Source organism: Diplotaxodon limnothrissa, linkage group LG17, assembly GCF_057381915.1.
Source record: "Diplotaxodon limnothrissa isolate DT_005_m linkage group LG17, D_limnothrissa_male_GT1.1, whole genome shotgun sequence".
In the NCBI taxonomy this organism is placed as follows: Eukaryota; Metazoa; Chordata; class Actinopteri; order Cichliformes; family Cichlidae; genus Diplotaxodon; species Diplotaxodon limnothrissa.
In genome coordinates this window covers 39,394,094-39,413,508 of record NC_140612.1, presented here as the reverse complement: position 1 = coordinate 39,413,508, position 19,415 = coordinate 39,394,094, and the positions used below count along the sequence as shown (strand labels likewise).

At 41.6% G+C, this 19,415-nt stretch overlaps 2 protein-coding genes across 2 annotated transcripts in view; one reads left to right on the top strand and one right to left on the bottom strand.

The window, feature by feature from the left end:
- Positions 1-19,415, bottom strand: part of syn3 (synapsin III) — a 114,365-nt gene that overhangs the window by 49,034 nt on the left and 45,916 nt on the right. Inside the window, exon 5 of the mRNA XM_085376240.1 lies at positions 18,892-18,981. Within this exon, the coding sequence (XP_085232366.1) occupies positions 18,892-18,981 (90 nt within the window). The remainder of the gene's footprint in view (positions 1-18,891; positions 18,982-19,415) is intronic.
- Positions 191-18,272, top strand: LOC146615435 (metalloproteinase inhibitor 3). The gene is made up of 5 exons (XM_085375798.1): positions 191-530; positions 10,218-10,300; positions 12,095-12,206; positions 14,385-14,506; positions 16,441-18,272. The coding sequence occupies exons 1-5, from the start codon at positions 191-193 to the stop codon at positions 16,636-16,638; spliced, it is 855 nt and encodes a 284-aa protein (XP_085231924.1). The 3' UTR covers positions 16,639-18,272.

Genomic DNA, 19,415 nt, shown 5'->3' with positions numbered 1-19,415 from the left:
ACTTTATGTTTCTGTATTATTATTGTTGTTGTTGTTTTTATTATATTTAGGTCTGTATGGGAAAATAAGATGAAGAGGGGGAAATGTTCCAGTATGTCATCGTGTCTGCTATTCCTAATAGCGTGTGATTGGCCGCACTGGTTGCGAGCTCTGAAGAGGGAGGGGCGTGAACCTTTCGTCTCGCGCTTATATGTGCGCGTGTGCTCCTCCGCGGGATCAGGGAGAAACGCTCGAGCAGAGAGAAGCGAGCTGTGACAGACGAGCAGCACTACAGACGTGGACGGTACTCGCAGAACCTGCTACATCTACTGACTACTTACTGAAGCAGCAGCCAGCGTGTGGTGGTGATTCAGCGGACTTAGTCGGACAGTTTTATTCCAGAGAGGGAGTGAGAAAGTTTGGAGAAATGCACTCAGTGTACCTGGTCAGCCTGCTGTTTATCTTCAGCACCCTGCATGTTAACCAGCTGACGGAGGGCTGCTCGTGCGCTCTCACGCACCCCCAAGACGCCTTCTGCAACTCCGACATAGGTGGGTAACCCCGATTTTTTTCCCCCCTCTCATACTCATGAAAATTAGTGTGACTTTATTCTAACCACTGCACGGAGGTCAGATGTTAAAATAAAAGCTTTGCTTGTCACAGGAGCGTGAAAAAACTGGTTCCTTCCAGTCCTTTCTGGGTTTTCGCATGCGGATCTCTCACTGTGAATTGGACATTTTTAATAAACTCTGGTAGTTTTTGGTCAGTGCAGGATGCTGATTAAAGTGAGAGAGCTTAAAATGTCCCAAACTGATGAAGACGCTTGAGGACCTGAGTATAAGAATCACCTGATTCAATTCACCTCGTGGTCCCACCTGTTTAAATCGGAGCGAGTGCAGAGTTCTCCTCCAGCATCTGCCTTGATGATCCTTAGCAGGCTTCCCCACACAGATGATTGAATGTTGTTGCTCTGTGCGTGTCTGTGTGTCAGAAAACTGTTTGACTTTTAATTTACTTCAAATATTCCGCTTTTGCTCGGGACACAAATGTCTGCACATTCTTCCCAAAGCTGTGCTCTGGTGGGAGGATGGGTGGGTGAGGGGGAATGTTCTTTGATTGGTGTGAATTGGAACCAGTTGAAAACAAGACCCACAGTGAGTTTACATGTTTCAAATACTATTTATTTATCTGCACGCTCTGGTATTTCTGTGTTGAGTGGCTCAGTACCCCCGGCCTCGGGTTGATAAAGCAGCAGTGGAGGGTCGAGGTGTACATGGCTTGTTTTACTGGCCTGGGTGTGCTTTCTCTGACTGCCCAGAATAATATGAATTTAGGATCTGGCTTAGCCTGGAACGCCGGTCCAACCTGACCTCTGTGGTTGGATAACACCAGTAAAGACCCGAGGATCATTTGATCTCTGCTGTAGGGGGAGAGAGGGCTGAAGTGTTTCAGATGGGACAGAAAGGCGGTTTTTATTGCAGACGAGGAGCGCAGACTCGCATTTGGGTTTCTGACTGGAGCCGATATTTTGTTTTAATCTCATTTGACCTGAAAATGTGTGAACCTTCATGAGGCACTCTAAAATCCTTAGCCCGAGCTCAAACAATAATCTCTCAGTTCAGAACACACACACACACACACACACACACACACACACACACACACACGTGTTTGCCCTAACACCTACTGTCAGCTAATTCACATGAACACACTCTGACATCATTGTTAATGATCTTGTACTTGCTACTAGTAACCAGTAGAGGCTGAAAACGATTATAGAGAACATTAGTTACTGATGCCTTAAAATCTTAATGAAACTGGAGACTTCTTCATGTTAAATACACACACCAAATCATAATTTACTGCACAAATGATACCCATTATTCTTAAAGGTGAAGCAGACTTCCTAAAAGTGCCCTTTTGACTACATTTAGATGTCTGCAGCCAAAGCTTTTGTATGAATTAAGCAAAGAAGACATTATTTATTCAACTTTATAATTATAGCTGAGTCTTTGGACATAACCAGGCTGGCTGGTTCCTCCTTTTTTCATTGTCTTTATGCTAAGTTAAGCTAAGCGAACTAACTTGAAGGTAGTGAACATAAACTGTAGATAAAAGATGGACACAGCTTATTGGTCAGAATTCAATAATACACCTGCAATGCAAAGTGTACCATATTTGATACATGACTTTTTGAGACTTCTACATCATCAGTGTGATTTCATTTTTGAACACACACCCCAACCTGAAACAATTAAATTCACAATATATATTTAAGCAATAAATAGTATAACAAAGCTGTATGTAACAAATATGACACAAACTAAAACTCATATATCCAAATTAATATACAGGTGTATTTGTAATTTTGTTAGATTTTATTTTTTGGCAATTATTTGATGGTTCATACTAGAGATGGACCGATCCGATATTACGTATCGGTATCGGTCCGATACTGACCTAAATTACTGGATCGGATATCGGAGAAAAATAAAAAAATGTAATCCGATCCATTAAATATCACGAAAGCACCTCACAAAACTTGCAACACGCCGTAACTCACCTCAGAACGTTAGCACGTCGGAGCAGTATGCATCACGTGATAGAGCGGCTGTGGCATGCAGGACCTGTCGGTGGTCTGGATAGCATGTGGAGCTTCGCTAGCAACCCGGCATTTCATCTCCGACAAAGTTATCCCGAGAGAAGTAAAGCAAGTGTGTAAGTCCATCTCTGAATGTTTGTAAAGCATTCCTGCTTTAAGCTTAACAAGCGACTGCCTCTCCTGCTGCTACTTCAATGGTGAAACTGCTTAACGATCAGCTGATCGGCTTTTCTGTCGCGAGTCCGTGTCTCTGGTTTGTTTTTGGCCCACTTTGCACCAGAAAGAGGAAACCAGCGGCTGAACAACAGCAGCACGTTTAAGCTTGATCAGCTGTTGTTAGAACGTATTTAATATTACTTTCTACTCCAGGATCTTTTTCTACGTAGCTGACGCTGGTAACTGTGCAGGGGCGGATCTAGCAAAGTTTAGCCAGGGGGGCCGATAGGGCATTAACAGGGAAAAGGGGGCACAAAGACATACTTTTCTTTCTTATTCTCATTTAAAATGTCTAGCTTTTAATAAATAATTATCTGACACCCAAAGTTTTAATTTGATGTAAAATGAATAGAAGTCAATTACTGTATATAGTAACTATTAAGTCTAATATATATACCCTAGTAAGCTATAGTACTTTTTCCTTTGGGAAGGTACCATCTGTGCAGTCTGCAATTTTGTTGAAGAAAGATGTTGAATCTATTTAATATTTCTTGAAAAATAATTGATTTCTGTGCATTTTTTTTCACACTGCATCAAATTAAGGTTGATTACGTTGATTAAGCATCATGAGGTGGAGCGTGAGGGGTGGTTCCCTATTTTTTATTTATTTATTTTTGTTGTTGCTGGGAGTTGGAACCCTATTAGTTAGGTTGCTTAATATTTACACCAAGTACTCTTTAAAATACCAGAATAGGGAGGATGGTGTAGGTTTAAGTTTATTAGATTGATCAGTATTGCTGAACTATGAAATATTTTTTTTTGCATACAGGTATAACAGAATAGCTTTAGTGTACTTGTTGTTTTAAACTTGAGTATGAACTTATACAAAATGCAGCAAGATATTTAAAAAACAGTTTTGTTGATTAAAAAACACTATATCGGATTCATATCGGTATCGGCAGATATCCAAATTTATGATATCGGTATCGGACATAAAAAAGTGGTATCGTGCCATCTCTAGTTCATACTTTAAAGGCTTAAGTGCCTTGAACTTGCATTCTCTTCAGCAGCCAGCAGGCGGTGACTCCTCTGACTCTTATAAAGCATCCAACTCTGTAGAGGTGTACTGGGGGGTCTGAGGTCCCCATTAGTCTCAGAGGAGGATTTGGTTTAGGATGAGCCTGGAGGCATTACATCACGTTTCAAAACATCAAGGTAGCAACGCCTAAATTGCTAAGCTTGAAGCTTTAGCGTTGGTTATCTTCAATGTACAGCATGGTATTCATACCGGCACAAAGCTAGTGGTGTCAGCTAACTCTGAAAGTAGATTTTCCCATTGAAATGCTCTGTTAACCTTAACGATTTAGCATATGGATCACCATAAATAAACAATAATAAAGCTCATATTTCCAGAATCCAGCAGCTCTCATAAACCTGCTTTTCTCTCGTCAATTGACATCCTGTTCAGTTCACATATTTTTATTACCCCTTGGCAGCAAGAAAAACGTCACATCGAGGACACGGTGTAACTTTAAAAATGCCATTTCATTTGCAGTTTCCTTTTTCCAGTCTCAGAGTGTCATAATCGCTCCACAAGACTTTGCTTTTCCTAAGGCTTTGCCAGACTTGCCTGTGAAAAGGAGGCTTCTCTTTGCTCAGATTCCGAGGACAGAACCAGCGTGCCTCTGTAGGTGGAAGTCACTTCATTTAGCTCTGACGTGGGCAGCAACTCACAATGATGGTTTGGTGAATCCTCTGCAGCATCTTAGAGGAGGAGGAGGTGGTGCAGGTTTAGCCTGTCATACTTTAGAGGATCCCACTGTTTATAAGGGGAGATAACAGAAACTGTGACATTACAGCCCCAAAATGGCCGTTTTCTCTTTGGTGGGGACTGATCACAGAGCCTGTGGGTGTGTCTTCAGCCAAGTGACCCCGTTTGACAAACGCTCAAGCGATGCCTTTCACAGTCCTTCAGATCTTTTGGATAGCTTGTGGTGTTGGCACCCCATGAGACTTGCAGTGTAGAATCTGGGACTGACTTCAATGGGGGCCAGCGATCAGTTGTGAGCCCCACAAATCCCATTTCCAAGGCCCTGGGCTTAGCTTGGGTTGTGCTTTGAATGCTTGCGGTTTGCTTGCGCACCTCCAGTCCCTCGATGAGAAGCGCTTCAGAAACACTAAAAGGTCACATGCTCACAGGATATTCTGGGTCAAGTGTAGCCTCCCAGCATGTGCAATTACCAAATCATGGACAATTTAACTGTATAACTGGTGTAGAGATCTTTTTATTGTTGTTGTTTTAGGCTGAATGTCTTTTTTTTCTTTCTGTCAACTCAAACTGAAACCTGCTTTCCTGCTTTCTTCGCTGGACTCGGAGACGTGGAAAACAACACGGCATAGGGTTGAAATGCTCATTTGACAGGAGAGAAGGGCTGTAATTCTCAACGTCAACATCAAAGCCTGTATCTTCCAAATTTAAGACCATCAGTGGAGTTCAAAGCATTTTCCCTCTTGGTTTCTTGGCCCTGACCCACAATCACCCGCAGGCACTCCACTGGATGAATCACAATTAGGTTAAAGGGGTTGAAAATTAGGTTATTGCAGAATGTCTCCTTTTTACTTGACAAATCTAAAACTGTGACATACAAAAGCATGCATGTGCTGCAGTTTCCTGTCTGTGTTGGACTTTATTCTGTGGTCATGTGATAGAAAGGCCCAAAATGTACTGCCTACTGTTAGAGTTGGCAGAGTTGTAGCTGGTTGTTTTTTGTTGTTTTCTTTTTTTCCCCTGCTACATACCTGAGCACTGGGCAATGACCTGGCTGCTGCCTTATGCAAAGACCTTGTTGGCCTCTACTAGGCAGCTGGGTTAAAGCAGCCCATTCACGAGGAGGAAATGTGCAGCACTTGTTTTTCCAAAGCCCTCCCGAAGCAAGATTAGAGGTCTGGGAGTAAGCTTTGACCATGAAATTCAATATTGCTTCGTAATGCCGCTCATTCCCAAAATGCTTGGAGGTGACAGGAGCAAACTTTTACATGCTTGCGCTGTAAACCGAGTTAGAAGCTGAGGATTAGCGTGATATGCGTTTATGCTCGGTTTGGGATTGGGGATCAGGCCATTGAAAGAAAGGATCCTGCCCCACTGTGGATGTTTGCTATCCATAGAGGAGCTTAGTGAAACAAGCAAAGCATAGTGGGTTTAGAGCGATGCATGGCATTGAGCTTTGTGACCTCATCCTCCTATTAATGAGTTATGTAGCATTCAGGTAAATAGCTACTCCCTTTAGCAGCATCTGCTCTCTCCCCCCACCGTTGAATTATGTAAGCTTGGATCAGATTTTTATACTTTTCCTCAAGTGAGTTAAAATTCGAGGAGATGTCAAAGAGTCTGGATTCCATACAAGCTTGGGATGTTCGTCCCCTGAGCCAGGCGTATCGAATGTCCAGCCCGCCCTTCCCTTCTAATGACCACACAGCCACCCAGAGGTTAACTGTTCCAAAACAAGAGGCCAATACAGGGGCGACGCACAATGGTACAACACTCATACATGAAAACACAATGAAGAATAAACCAAAAAACTGTCATTTATTCAGCTTCAGTATGTTTATTAAAGGTTAGCGAACTTGAAAGAATAGTAACAAGTACTGTTTGATCTGTACTGACCTCTAACTGTCAGAGTTACCAAGATTTACGCAACAGTTGCAGTCTAACAGGTAAAAAGGTGAAAGGCAGCTGGTGATTTGAGTGAGTAACAGCAAGTCGGTGAGTGGCAAAGATAAAAAGCAAGAAGAGGAAAATGCAAAGCAGGTGCAAAGGTAGTACGATGCACAGATTAGCACCCAGTGTTGGGTTGTGACTGCCTTTCCCAGAGCTTTCTCAGCATACTCCCTAATTTAGATACAAGGTTTCATTGTAGAGCACGATGCTGTGTTTTAGATACTTTGGCCAAAGTGTGCAAAAGGGTACCAATTTTAACTCTGGCAACTAGCATTTTTGAGGTCTGCTAGCGTGACGGCAACATTAAAACGAGTAGTTGGTTCAAGGTTCCTGTCGCTCGATCCCGCAGGAGCCTCTAATGAAGGGAAATCAACTTTCTAATTTGGTGAATAAGAAGTTGAATTCACAGGCAGTTAAATGGATTTTCGTTTTCATGCACTGCACTTTGCTTTGTCTGGCATTACCAGCTGTGTGTTGGTATTCACTTAGCTTAAATATTAGCTAGAAGCTTGATGACTGACATTACAGTTGGGTACTTTTTAAGAAGTCTGCTACGTTTGAGCACATTTAAGCCAAATTTAAAGACTGTTAGGTTCTTATATTTGATTTGGCAGAAATCGACCATCATGGTATCAGAGTGATAGGAAAGAAAAATCCCTGTGCTTCATAAGCTTCCCTCCATTTGGCATGTGAGCGAGCGCTGCATGCTCTCTGCGCCAGTGTTTTTCACCTGACATAAAGCTCTGCATTGGGGATTCGGTTTCAGTGTTTATTTTTGAGCGTGGTAGTGTGTCGTCCTGAGAATTCCTCTTCCTCCTACTCGCCTCCTCAAGCTTGGACAACTTTCTGCATACCAAAATCGGCGTCACGCGCCCCGTGCCTTGCTTTCCTCCTCTCCCTCACACATCCACAGACACACTCAAACGACTAGCCTTATTCTTGCCATGCTTGCAGTTTGCCACATTGTACGTAGGCTGGCTAAATGTTTAAATTACACGCTCACCTTAAGACTTAGCATTTGCATCCATGCTTGTGTAATCGCCTGCTTCAGGCAAGAGAGTGGAGGGGGATTTTTTTTTCTTCTTTTTTTTTTCAGGTTATTTCCTGTTTACCTCTCTTATGACAAAAAGACTCCCACTGTTGAAAATGTGTGTCAGGTCTTCAGCAGAAGATGAATCCCTGTGCGTCACAAGGAAAGTGTTCTGAGGGGAGGTAGTGGCGGAAGAGGGTGGGGGGTTATAGCCTGTTTTGAATAACAATAGGTTGGTGAACTACTTGAGGTCAACTTTCTTTCCTTTCTGGGCCTAGCCTACTGCTTTTGTTGCGCAAAGAGATTAATTTCTTCTCATGAGGGTGCTTCCAGATCAAAATTTTCTTCATACATATTTTAGTTACACTTGCAGTTGCAGTGACAACCACAGGGAAAGACTCCTCCTCCTCACTCGTCACTGACAGTTCCAATAGCAAGAACACTGCATAAGCCCGGGTTAGGTTTCGCTAACCTAAACTTAACATGACAGACATGGCTATGGTGTAATAGTTAATATATTTACCTCACAAGATGGAGTGAACCTTCAGCCAGGTAATACATGACTGATATTAAAATACATTTTTGTAACAAAACTATTACACGTGTTATTTTACTTGGTTTAGTTCAAAAGTTGTTAAAGCCAAACTTTTTTTTTTTCCAATCATTATCACTCTTAGCTAGGTTACCTAGCTTCCACTCATTAACCGTAGAAACGATGGCTGTAATTTTGTAAATTATGTTCTTTATTTGAATCTGGTGATGATCCCCATAAACTAATAAGAAAAGTGTTTTACTAAAATATTAGCTTTGATAAACTAAATGTTTTTATACAAATTATATTTTGCAATCAGATGATCGCCTCCTGCTGGCCATTAAAAAGAATACACATTTAAGGCTGGAAGTGCTGTTGACTTCCTTTTTTAGACCTGGAAGCCAGGCTAGGTTAGCTAGCGTAGTTTGCTAACTTTGAGTCAATCAAAAACACTAAAAGAAGTTTAGAAAGTACCTACTTAGTATACCTGTAGTTTCCAGATGAACCAGGGTAATGTGAGAAATGGGTTTAAATATGTGAGCTGGCAACTCTGCGGTCATTTGCAAATATAACTGCTGAATGCAGAGGTCGTCAATTCGAGGAAATCCTGTCTTTGGTGCGTCACACTTATTATCACAGGCCAATTAGTGGCCTTCGTCTAAAGAAAAACGAAGGGGTCCTATCTGGATGTACTTCAGCTGACCTGTGACTCGTCAAACACAAACATTTGTTAGTCCTGAGGGTTGGTTTTGAGGCCGGGGCAGAGAATGAAACTGCGTTTTCGGGTGGCATTTGAAAATAATGGCGGCAGTGTACTGAAATGAGGCAAAAGTATCCAGTTATATCTGCACATTCCTGTGTAATTGTGCTCCTGTGCTGTTGTAATTGCAGCTGCAGACGTCTGTCAGACAGTATTTAGATGCATTTAGCAGAGGTTGATCACATAGCAGCGCTCCTGAGTTCATATAGAGCGAGCTGACAGGTTAATGGATCAAATGCTGTGCACCAAGTTATTGCAAAAGTTCAGAAAGTAGAGGGCAGGCAGGGGCTGGAATCTGGAAGGAGTGACCCATGTTTTTTGTTTTTTTGTTTTTTTTATTAATTTACGATTTAATGTGATTTAATCTTTTATTTGGTGACATTAACAGTGACAGTTAACAAAATGCCACCGCTTTCTACTAAAGAAGACTGAAATGAATGAAAAGTAACACAAAATCTGTTTGAGGCTCCTGGATGGCTGCATTGCTCAATTTACTGCTTCAAAATAGGATTTGGTGTGTTGCATAAATAAAGTCTCGGTTCAAATAGGGGACCGTATAACTAAAATAAATCTGTGGTCACCACTTTTGGGTGGCCATGCTGTAATAGCTTCCTATTTGACTTGTAGTTTTATGCCCAATTTCCTTTTGCCTTTTAGCAGGACAGCTAGACAAACAGAAATCCAACAGAAGATGCCACATGCCTCATTTCTTTCTCCCCCCCTTTCTGGGGAATGTGAAACCCCAAAGAATCTGGGAAGGAAATTCCACAGGGAGAAGATAACAAACATAGTCAGTGTTAGTTGTGTCTGTGGCTGTTGGGCTTTGGGCAGCAGGTGAACTTCAGAGCGGGACTGAAAGCTCATGCAGGGCCCGCAGCTCGAGGCAGGCGCTGAAGCAGCAGCTCAAATGATCACTCGTTTTGTACACTCCCAGTTCCTGGCCTTTCATAATAAGCCCCCTTACGCCAACACAAGTGAAAGCAAACAAATCAAACTTGCCGCTAAGCATTTTCACCTCGCCAACATTTACATGAGGGTCCTGCACTCTGATAAGATCGTTGTCAAGCTGTACTCCCAAAGATGGGACCCTGTTTTTGTTTAAAGTCACTTTTTCCTAATTATGTGAAGATTTAGTATTCAGATTGTCAAAAGTTAATAACAGTGAACATGAATGTTTTTTTTCCAATCCCACCCTAGAGTAGTTATTTGCAGACATCCATGTCTTTCTAGTTCAGACTCTTTTCCTTCCATTTCTGTATCAAACTCATTCTTTCCTTTAGTGATTTTTCTCTATTGGCTTTCTCAGCAAATGGAAGTAATGCATAAATGGTTAACTGTGGTGCCAACCTGGTCCTGAAACGGCATTTAACAGAAGCAATGTGTTTATTTGCTTGGAAAGTTGTACGCTAAAAGGAATGCACCTGTGTGCTCTCTTCACAGTGATTCGAGCTAAAGTGGTGGGCAAGAAGCTCCTGAGAGATGGACCGTTTGGAACCATGCGCTACACTGTCAAGCAAATGAAGGTGAGAACAAACATCTGCTTAATCCGATGCTGTTTGCCTGAGTTAAATACAAAGCTACAGAAAGCAAAATCCTTTTATGGCAAGTTTCAGTTTAATCCCTGTGTTTGTGCAATAACATGACCAAGAAGAGATTTCCAGGACACCTAGCAAACGACCAAAAGGAACGAAACATCTAATCTTGCTTTTGTTTACATTTCAAAAACAGGATCAAATAACATGTTATACAAATAACAGAGTAGTTTAACAATATCGAAGTTTTGTTTTTTTCCCGCTATAGTATAGCTAACTATACTACAGCGCCATATTTAACTCAAAGTCATATTAGCAACTGACTGGACATTTACAGAAATGGCTGGTTGTTTCCAGTTCTTCTGCTAAACTAAGCCAATCACAAACTATCTAAATATTCTAAAATGGTCTCTATATAAGATTTATATACATTTTTCTTTAGCTCTCATGAACAGAGAAAAAGAATTTTGCTATTATTAGCTAATGATATGTACTAGCTAGTGATGACAAGTTAATCCTGAGCTCCATGAAACCATGACATCTGCTGACATGGGACGTTACCTGTATAGCCTGAAAATATCCACACATACATGTATATATGAGGCTTGCCTATCTAGTTTTCTTTTGTCACACTACAGGAAAGAAATATGCTGATTATTATTAGTAAAGATTGGCTTTTCCCCCAGTGTTGTCACTTATTTAAGGTTTTTGTTTTTTTAATCTGAAGCAAATAAATTGTAAAATTTCTGCATCTTTTCAACTGAAGACCAATCTTTGCTCTCATTTTTAAGTATAACTGACTACATATCGTGGCTTGTTACATTTTACTTACAATGCTGTCTCTCCGCCCCCTCTGCTGCCGTGTAATAGCTGAAAAGCATTTCAGGATACTTGCCCTGAAAGCTCATTCTTTACTTCCTCTATATTCTTACATAACGCTGCATATTTCTGACAGATGCTGACATCGGCCTGCTGCTCAGATAGAAGCCAGGCTGGAGGATTAGCAGGCTTTCGGGCATTAGAGCTCAACCAAACTCCTCACTCTGAGTGTAAATATTTCAGTAGAGTCATGCGATGCATCAGTAAAATCCCAGGTTGTAACAAAAACATCAAGTGGCCTGTTGATGGCGAAGCATAGCAGGTGCCACTCTGGGATTATCCTCAGCAATTAGACGTGGCCTTTGAGCCTCTTGGTTTATTTATTTGTATTTCAGTCTGCTGGTTTGTACTGAAAACAGTGCTTTGCTCTAATAACTTACACAATTCCTTTCAAATTTCAACAGATCCTATGAGACTTGTGCCTTTGGCTTTCCCAAAGTGCCACAGTTTCTGGCTTAAGTAACAGTTTGTTCTGCTTTTCTCAGAACGCCGCATCTAAACAGGGATTTCCTGTTGTTCCCAGACAAATAGATTACACTGCCAGGGGAAGAAAAATCCAGAAAGTTCTCAGAGCAAACATTCACTTCGGGCTCTACATGACTGAGCTGAATGGAAGGACTGGATTTTAGCAGTGACCTTGCCAAAACGCCATCAAAGTGAAAGCATATTACACAACGTAGCTATGTTATCTATGATTAGGTTGAGGGCAGAGCCAAATACTCCTTCTCCCCTGAGGCGCTCCTTAAGAAATGTCATCTGATAAAGCCAGTGTGCTGTTTCCATTCGTCATTATTTATATGTGGAGGTTGAGGAAGAGATGGAGTGCCATGGTGCAGAAACATTACACTTTCCTATTTTTAAAGAGCATGGGGGTGTAATTCCATGTTTGATTCTCATGTCTTACAGATGTACAAAGGATTTGAAAAAGTCCAGCATGTGCAGCACATTTACACAGACGCCTCGGAGAGTTTGTGCGGTGTGAAGTTTGACATCAACAAATACCAGTACCTGATCACAGGTGAGCCGTGGTTTTGAGCGTTGCTCTGACTGATTTTTACTCAGACTGTTGAAATAATCAACGTTAAGTGTGAGAAACCCTCTCAAAGCGAGGCTATGCAACGTTTACAGAAATCTGTGCTAAGGGAGAAAATGTCACCGTTATCAAATTATATGAAGGAAACTCTAAGCTAAGCTATCCAGCTTTGCTCGATGGCTGTCTGCTCCTCAGAGTCATTTTTAGTGCCGAGTTTAATGTAAGTGGAACAAGCAATGATTAAGTTTTGGTTAAAATTAGTTTTCGGTTAAAAAGCATTCTGGAGTGGCTGCTCCACTCTGTGTGTAGGGGGAGGGGCTCAGAGTCTTCATGAGGAGATTAATTGGTGCATTCCAAAGACTCCTCCCCCGAGTTGAATGTTCACAGCTAAGTGCCAAAGCTTTACCCCGAGTGTAACTGGCACCTAATTCTGACTTAACTCTCAAACATCAAACAGGCCTTTTAAAGGGTATGGAGGTGGGATAAGAGCTGAAAGTTGCTTTTACAAAATATCCTCATTGTGAAGGTCTTTGATTGTCCAAAATAACTGTTTTTATTTGATTTTACTGCCTTTGGCATTTCTGATAAATGGCTTCAGGTAATCATTTGTGATAGCACCAGAGAAAGTTATAACTGACCACTCGCGGTCTGTTTCGTAATAACATAAACTTAGCGACTGCTTGTATGTGACAGTCTCAGAGGACGTGTAACTGTTAGCAACACTCTTTCTCAATATATCCTTTTTTGAGCTTGTGGCATGATTAAATCCAAACTGAATCCATTTTATCACCAAATGGGTGCTGAAAACATTCAGAGGCCTTCCAGCCAGCATCACTGCAAGATACACACACTTCTCCTCCCCAAGGATTTCTTGGTTTGTCCTGTCACACAAAGTTTCCCACTAATTACAACCTACTGTTTGCCACCGTGCAAGGTGGCAAAGGAATGGCCCTCTTAAAACTCATTTCCCTTAGCTTCGCCGTCTAGAAACTGCAGTTTTGTTTTGTTTTTTCCTCTCACACACAACTCGTAATTAGCAGCCAGCAGGAAGCGACTGGCATTTTCCAGCAGAAGCACTTTATGAGTTGCTATTTCTAACAGAGGTGCAGTTTACTTTGGACCCTGCTGTGCTTGGTGTATATAACTGTCGCTAAGTCCCGACCTGTAAATACTCTAACTGCACCGCACAGTGCAAGCCAACGAGCTGGCGTTGCTGGGCAGTGACTGCTATGTTTACCCAGTCCGGGTGCGAGGGGACATCAGTGTCTTTCGCTCCTGCCAGGGCATCTATAGAAAGAACTCCATATAATTAGGATTGTATTAAGAACAATTTAAACACACCGAGGCCTCCAGCGTGAGCTGCAAAAATCTCTTTTGATCAAGCATAAGGGCGCTGACCCCGATTAGTATTTTAGGTGCGTGTCGCACACTCTGCACCATGTAATAAACCCGCAAGCGACTCCAGTAATCCCAGTGCAACGATGCAGGCCGATTGGGAGGTGCACTGGGGGTCGAAGATGCACATATTTGTGAGCTGTCACATTCCCATGAGGTGACAACACTGATGACATCGAAACGTTCCCGAGCACATGCAGTGTGCCATTGTGCACCTGTCTCGGGAGTCCGTAAGGTGCAAATGGTCCAGCACTAAAAATAGATGTCTGCTGACATTTGGATATCCAGAAATAGAGGTGCTGGTTTAATATGGGCTTACTGTATGATATTGTCTTACCATGGGCAAATAAGTTGGACTGGTTGAGTGATGGGACTACAGTATCCTGTGTTATATTGAAACGATTACAAAATAAGTGGCATGCATGCATCGTGACCTGAGTCGGGATTAATGTGTGGGTCTTTACACATTAATCAAGTACAGATGCTTTTATTGGGCGCCAGAGAGAGCAAAGTAAATACGCTCCTTAAGGCCTTGGAAAATATTAAAATTTCTGAGAATTAGGTCGATAATGTCGTTCTGTTGGTTCGTCCAAAGTCGAAGATTCAGTTTGTCATGTGTGTGTCTGGCAAAGAAAAACGCCAAATCCTCACATCTGTTTGCATGACTCCAGAGTCCGTTTTAAAGACTAAGAGGTACTTAAACATCGTTTTATACAGAGGTGAGAACACAATCTAAGAGTGACATCCAAATATCCTGTGCTTCCACAGGACGAGTCTACGACGGCAAGGTTTACACGGGGCTGTGCAACCTGAACGAGCGGTGGGAGCGCCTCTCGCTGTCGCAGAAGAAAGGCATCAACCATCGCTACCAGCTGGGCTGCAACTGCAGGGTGAGTGTCAACAGGCAACCTTTGTCCCAACAAGGATATGATAGATGAGGAAAGACGAGGCTCAAGAGGAGCTTACTGCTGCTCATTTTTGCAAAGGCAACCAAATGTTATCCTGCTGGATGACCACTTATAAAGTTGATTAATATAACAGGATTTAAACAGTACAGCAGGAAGGATGTGTATACTTAGTTATGGTGGCTCTGTGTGAAGAATCAAATCAATCATTAATTCTACTGCAAGCCATTGAACGGATTATTTTTTATCAAGACTGAAATATGAGCTCCTTTTTAAGTGTCTAATTCCCACTATTATTCATCACGGATGTTTAGCTGGGATAGAAATGGAGAAAAAAACAAGTTTTACTACTGTCACAGGGAATTAAGTAACAGGTCTGGAATCAGCTCAAGCCTCCCATTTCATGTGACTCACACATGTAGCTTGCTGCTGCGCAGCTGCCGAAACGCCTCATAAACATCCTACTGTACAGCGGCGCCGCGGACATCTGCTAACGCGCCGGGCCCCTATCAGTATAAGTGGATTAGCAGGGAGACCTGTTTGTTCCCAATACGGGCCAAAGCAAGTAAACTGTGCTCAGATTGTACGTGGCAGCAGCCCAGAGGCAATCGAAGGAGGCAATCAGTCAGCTGAGGCGTCATGGTGACGGCCCTTAAGCGCAAAGCAGACACAGAAATCACTGCACTGTTTTAAAAAAACAGCTCCTCTGTCCTTCGCATTCCTTCACAAATGAGGACTTACGGCACTGGAGCGCGAAGAAGCATGTCGTGGCAGTTTTATTACTCTCTACAGATCGTTAGAAGCACTCGAACTGAGAAGTTATGTCAGACATCTCTGAGCCACGGAGGATGAACTTTCTTGGCCTGAGTAACAAAAGCAGCCAAAAATGGCAAACGTGGCCTTTAATGTACTAATTGAATTTGCTGCTGAATTCATATCCAGATAAGTGTGACGACTCGGTTAGTTATGTGAATCTTCCTGTCACTTCAGGCTGTATATTCATCTGTGAAGCTGCTTTTTGTGTGAGCACCTGGAGTGGTGACGCACGAAAGGCTAACATCGAACTGAATCCTTGACAAACTACAAAAAACTCTCGCTGCTTCAGGAAGATGTCAACGTTCCGTCGCACAAAGCAGCACGTGCCAGTGTAGACTTACTGGGTTTGAGCTTAGTTATTTAGAGAGCTGCCATTTTTTCCCCCAGTCCCATCAGATCAATAAATCTTCTGCAGTAAATCCCTGAAAGCAAACGCTGAAAGGCAGTAGAGCAAAGATGCATGTTTTGCTTGTTTCACCAAGCATGTATTTCATGTCAAGTGTTTTTGAAGATCCAAGCTATTTTTCTTAGCACTCATTAAGCTAATTCATAATGAACCATAAATAAACCTAAATACTGTAAATTCAAAGTACTTTAGGATTTGAGAAAACGCAGTCGGTAAATTGTTTAAGTATTCAGGGAACATCTTTCATACTGCCAAAATCTGCTTATTTGTCTTTTTGCTATGCTACCTAGGAAGCCAGATCCAAGCTCAACTAGTGTAACCATTTTCCGCCATTTTTAACCTCTTCTTTCAAAGCTAATAAGTGCTAAGCTAATTGGCGCTATGGTATGATATTTAGTTATAATATAAAAAGTAGTGCTGTCAGCGTTAAAATGACGGCGTTAACTTATTAACGTGCTAACCGCGCGAACGCATTGACGCCGTGCAGCCCCACGCACGGGGCCATCCGCGTTAACTTGCTAACGGAGATTTGCCGCGTTAATGTGGTTATGGCGTTAACGTCATTTTAACGAGGTTAACGCTGACAGCACTAATAAAAAGCTGTTATAACTCAGTATCATGTATGTTCTAGCAACATGCCAAATCATGGGATAGTGCTTGTCAGGCTTCATCTCGGGTTTTTCTCCTTTCTCTGTAGATTAAGCCCTGCCACTACCTGCCCTGCTTCGTGACCTCCAAGAACGAGTGCTTATGGACGGACATGCTGTCCCACTTCGGTTATCCCGGCTACCAGTCCCGGCACTACGCCTGCATCCAGCAGAAGGAGGGCTACTGCAGCTGGTACCGAGGCATGACCACCCGTGATAAAACCACCATCAATGCCACTGACCCCTGAACACAAACGCCCTCTGACTGAAACTCGCTGCCGCCTCCCAAACTCCGTCCCATCCCTGGTCACGTTTAGAGTATTACAGGACTGTTCGAGCTCACCTGCCTGGGTGATGTCCCCCTTTTTAAAGGAAAAAAAAGAGCAAATCTATTACAGTGCCTGTTTGTAGCACTTCTGATAGAAAATAATACCCCCCACCCTCCCTTTATTTGTACAGCTTGTCCTGTGGCTCCTTTTTCCTTGTACTACAAACTCCGTCCTTTGCACCAAGTTGACATCGGTGACAAAGACAGAAAGGGCCAATAAAAAGTGTAAGACCTCGCTCAACCTACTGAGAGCTTCTGAAAAGATTTAATCATAAGTATTATTTACAGCATCAGTATCATTGGCTTCAATTAGCAACCTGCAGTTTAGCTAGTAGCTAGTGTCAGGATCATTTGAACGAGGAGAAGTCTCTAAAGCAAAAGCCAGGAGGTGTCAGACGAAGTATACTACGAAGATGATCCTTTGTAAATTTGCTGAGTAAAGCTAGCTTGTTGCTATCAATATACCGAACATGGCCGAAACAGCGCCAACATATTATATATGTTAACGATACACGTCTATTTTGGCTTCAAACCCCTTTGTGAAATGGACAATATTTCACAGTGAAGTATCGGTTATGTTCAGTTTGAACTGTCACACACGTCTTTATAATGGTAGTAAGTCTGCTTCCTGTTTTTAACGCGACTGTTGCGCACTGCTTCACAAAAGTAACACAGTGCCAGCGCGGGGAAGCGCCCGATTTCTTGCAGAGATGGTGATATTTTATTTGTTGCTGTATATAAAATAAGCTACAGAAATCAACTCATCTGAAACCTCTATTACATTTATTTATATGTTTATTGGGTTATACTATGTGGTATATGTGCATAAAAGAAAAACAGGCCAAATAATATCGTGAACTCACTGCAGTGTATTAAATGAAGCACCAGCATCAGCAAATTCAACATTATGGTACTATTATGGTAGTTTGGTTTTTTTGGCTTCATTATAATCCCCCCCACCCCCCCAAGCTGGTACTCGTTACCAATCCGATAAAATTAAAACTATAACAGAGGTTTCAGAGAAGGACATATTTTGTAAGTGTATATTCAATCTTTTTTTATTTAACTATTTGAGATGAACATTATATATAAATGAAAGTAACAATATATTGTCACTAAATTCATTCTTGTTCGCCTGTTCCCGTCTGGGGTTTTCTCTTATTTTTACTTCCCTTCATTCCATTCCAATAACGGACACAGACTGGCCTCACAAAGAGGAAGAGCCCATTCGTAATTTATGCTAAGAGAGTGCCAAGCACAGAAACTGTTGGTTTGCTAAAAGAATACTGATATCACTCTGACATGTTTGTGCTAATTATGCATCTATTTTTGGCAGTGATTTAGCCTAGTTTATGGCAGCTTAAAGCAGGATACTGTAAACTGCCTCGCATAGCATAGTAGAGAGGAAGGACAAACTACGGTGGTTTAAAATTCGTTCAAACACTACTGTGTATGTTTCATATGTTGAGATGGTTATGCTAGCTGTGCTATTTCCAGACTATGTGAAGCTAGGCTAACTAGGTTGTGTTTCATTTATGGTCCATTTCTGGTTATCTGTGTCACTTTTTTTTTTTTTTTTTTTTTTTTTTTTTTTTTTTTTTTTTTTTTTTTTTAATCCCTTTAATTTCTACGAAATTCTATATTTTCTCTTATTTGTTTTTTTGGGGGGGGTTTTCGGTTCTGTTGTTTTGTTTTTTTTTTTTTTTTTAAACAGCATTTTGAGCGAAGGTTAGCCGGGAGCTCACTTTTTTTTTTTTCTTTTTTTTTTTTTTATGACTGAATCTTTCAGCAGTATTTAGTTTATCGTTCTTCACCTCCATACATAATGAGCTCTTCCTCCAGCTGTGGCATTTCTGTGTCATTATTTCTGTGGTTCATGTTTATGTAAATATACTATCTGCTTAACACAGAAATCAGTCAAAAGGAAAAAAAATCCAATCAAGGAAGCTGTGTACAGTCTGTGTGTAAACACTGATTTATGAATTATGTGGGTTGGGGATATTTCCTTGTTGGGGTTGTAGAAATGTTTGACTTAATTTCTGTGTTTTATATTTTTATAATAAAGACTTACTGAAAAATGCTCCACAGGAGGTCTTGGGTGATTTTTGTGCACATCCGTGAGAGTGGACCCCCCCCCCGTTGAAATAAAGAATAATATCTGCGGGGCACTCACCATCTGTGTGTGGTTGGGATAAAAAGTTTGTTCATTCAGGGGGAATTTCTCAGGGCCGAGGGAGCGGTACAGCTTAATCATTTGAGAAAACTGCAAGCAGAAATAAACAAGACAGGAAGACGTCATTATTCAAGGAGGACAAACAGAAACTTCTATAAGATTCATGCGTGTTAACGACTTTTAGGAGCAGAGGATATGGATCGTCTGAAACTCCAGGTTTGTTTGGTTTTTTTTTTTTTTTGTTTATAAAATGTGGCCTGGTACAGTTAGACCCACCTGTTAGTGTGAGGGTTTGAACACCTGTTCTTCTAAAATCAATAATCCATTTGCTTACACCCCGAGGTAATACTTTCTTGGAGTTATTTATTCTTGAGGTGCTGGAATTTCCTTTCCAATAGATTTGTCTTCAGACCTGCTTCGGTTCATTGTTTTAAACGTGTCGCATTCAGCAGTTGGTTAACATATACAGCATGATAGGTGCCTTACTGGTGATCAACCACCTCATTTTTTAACTTGTGCTTTGT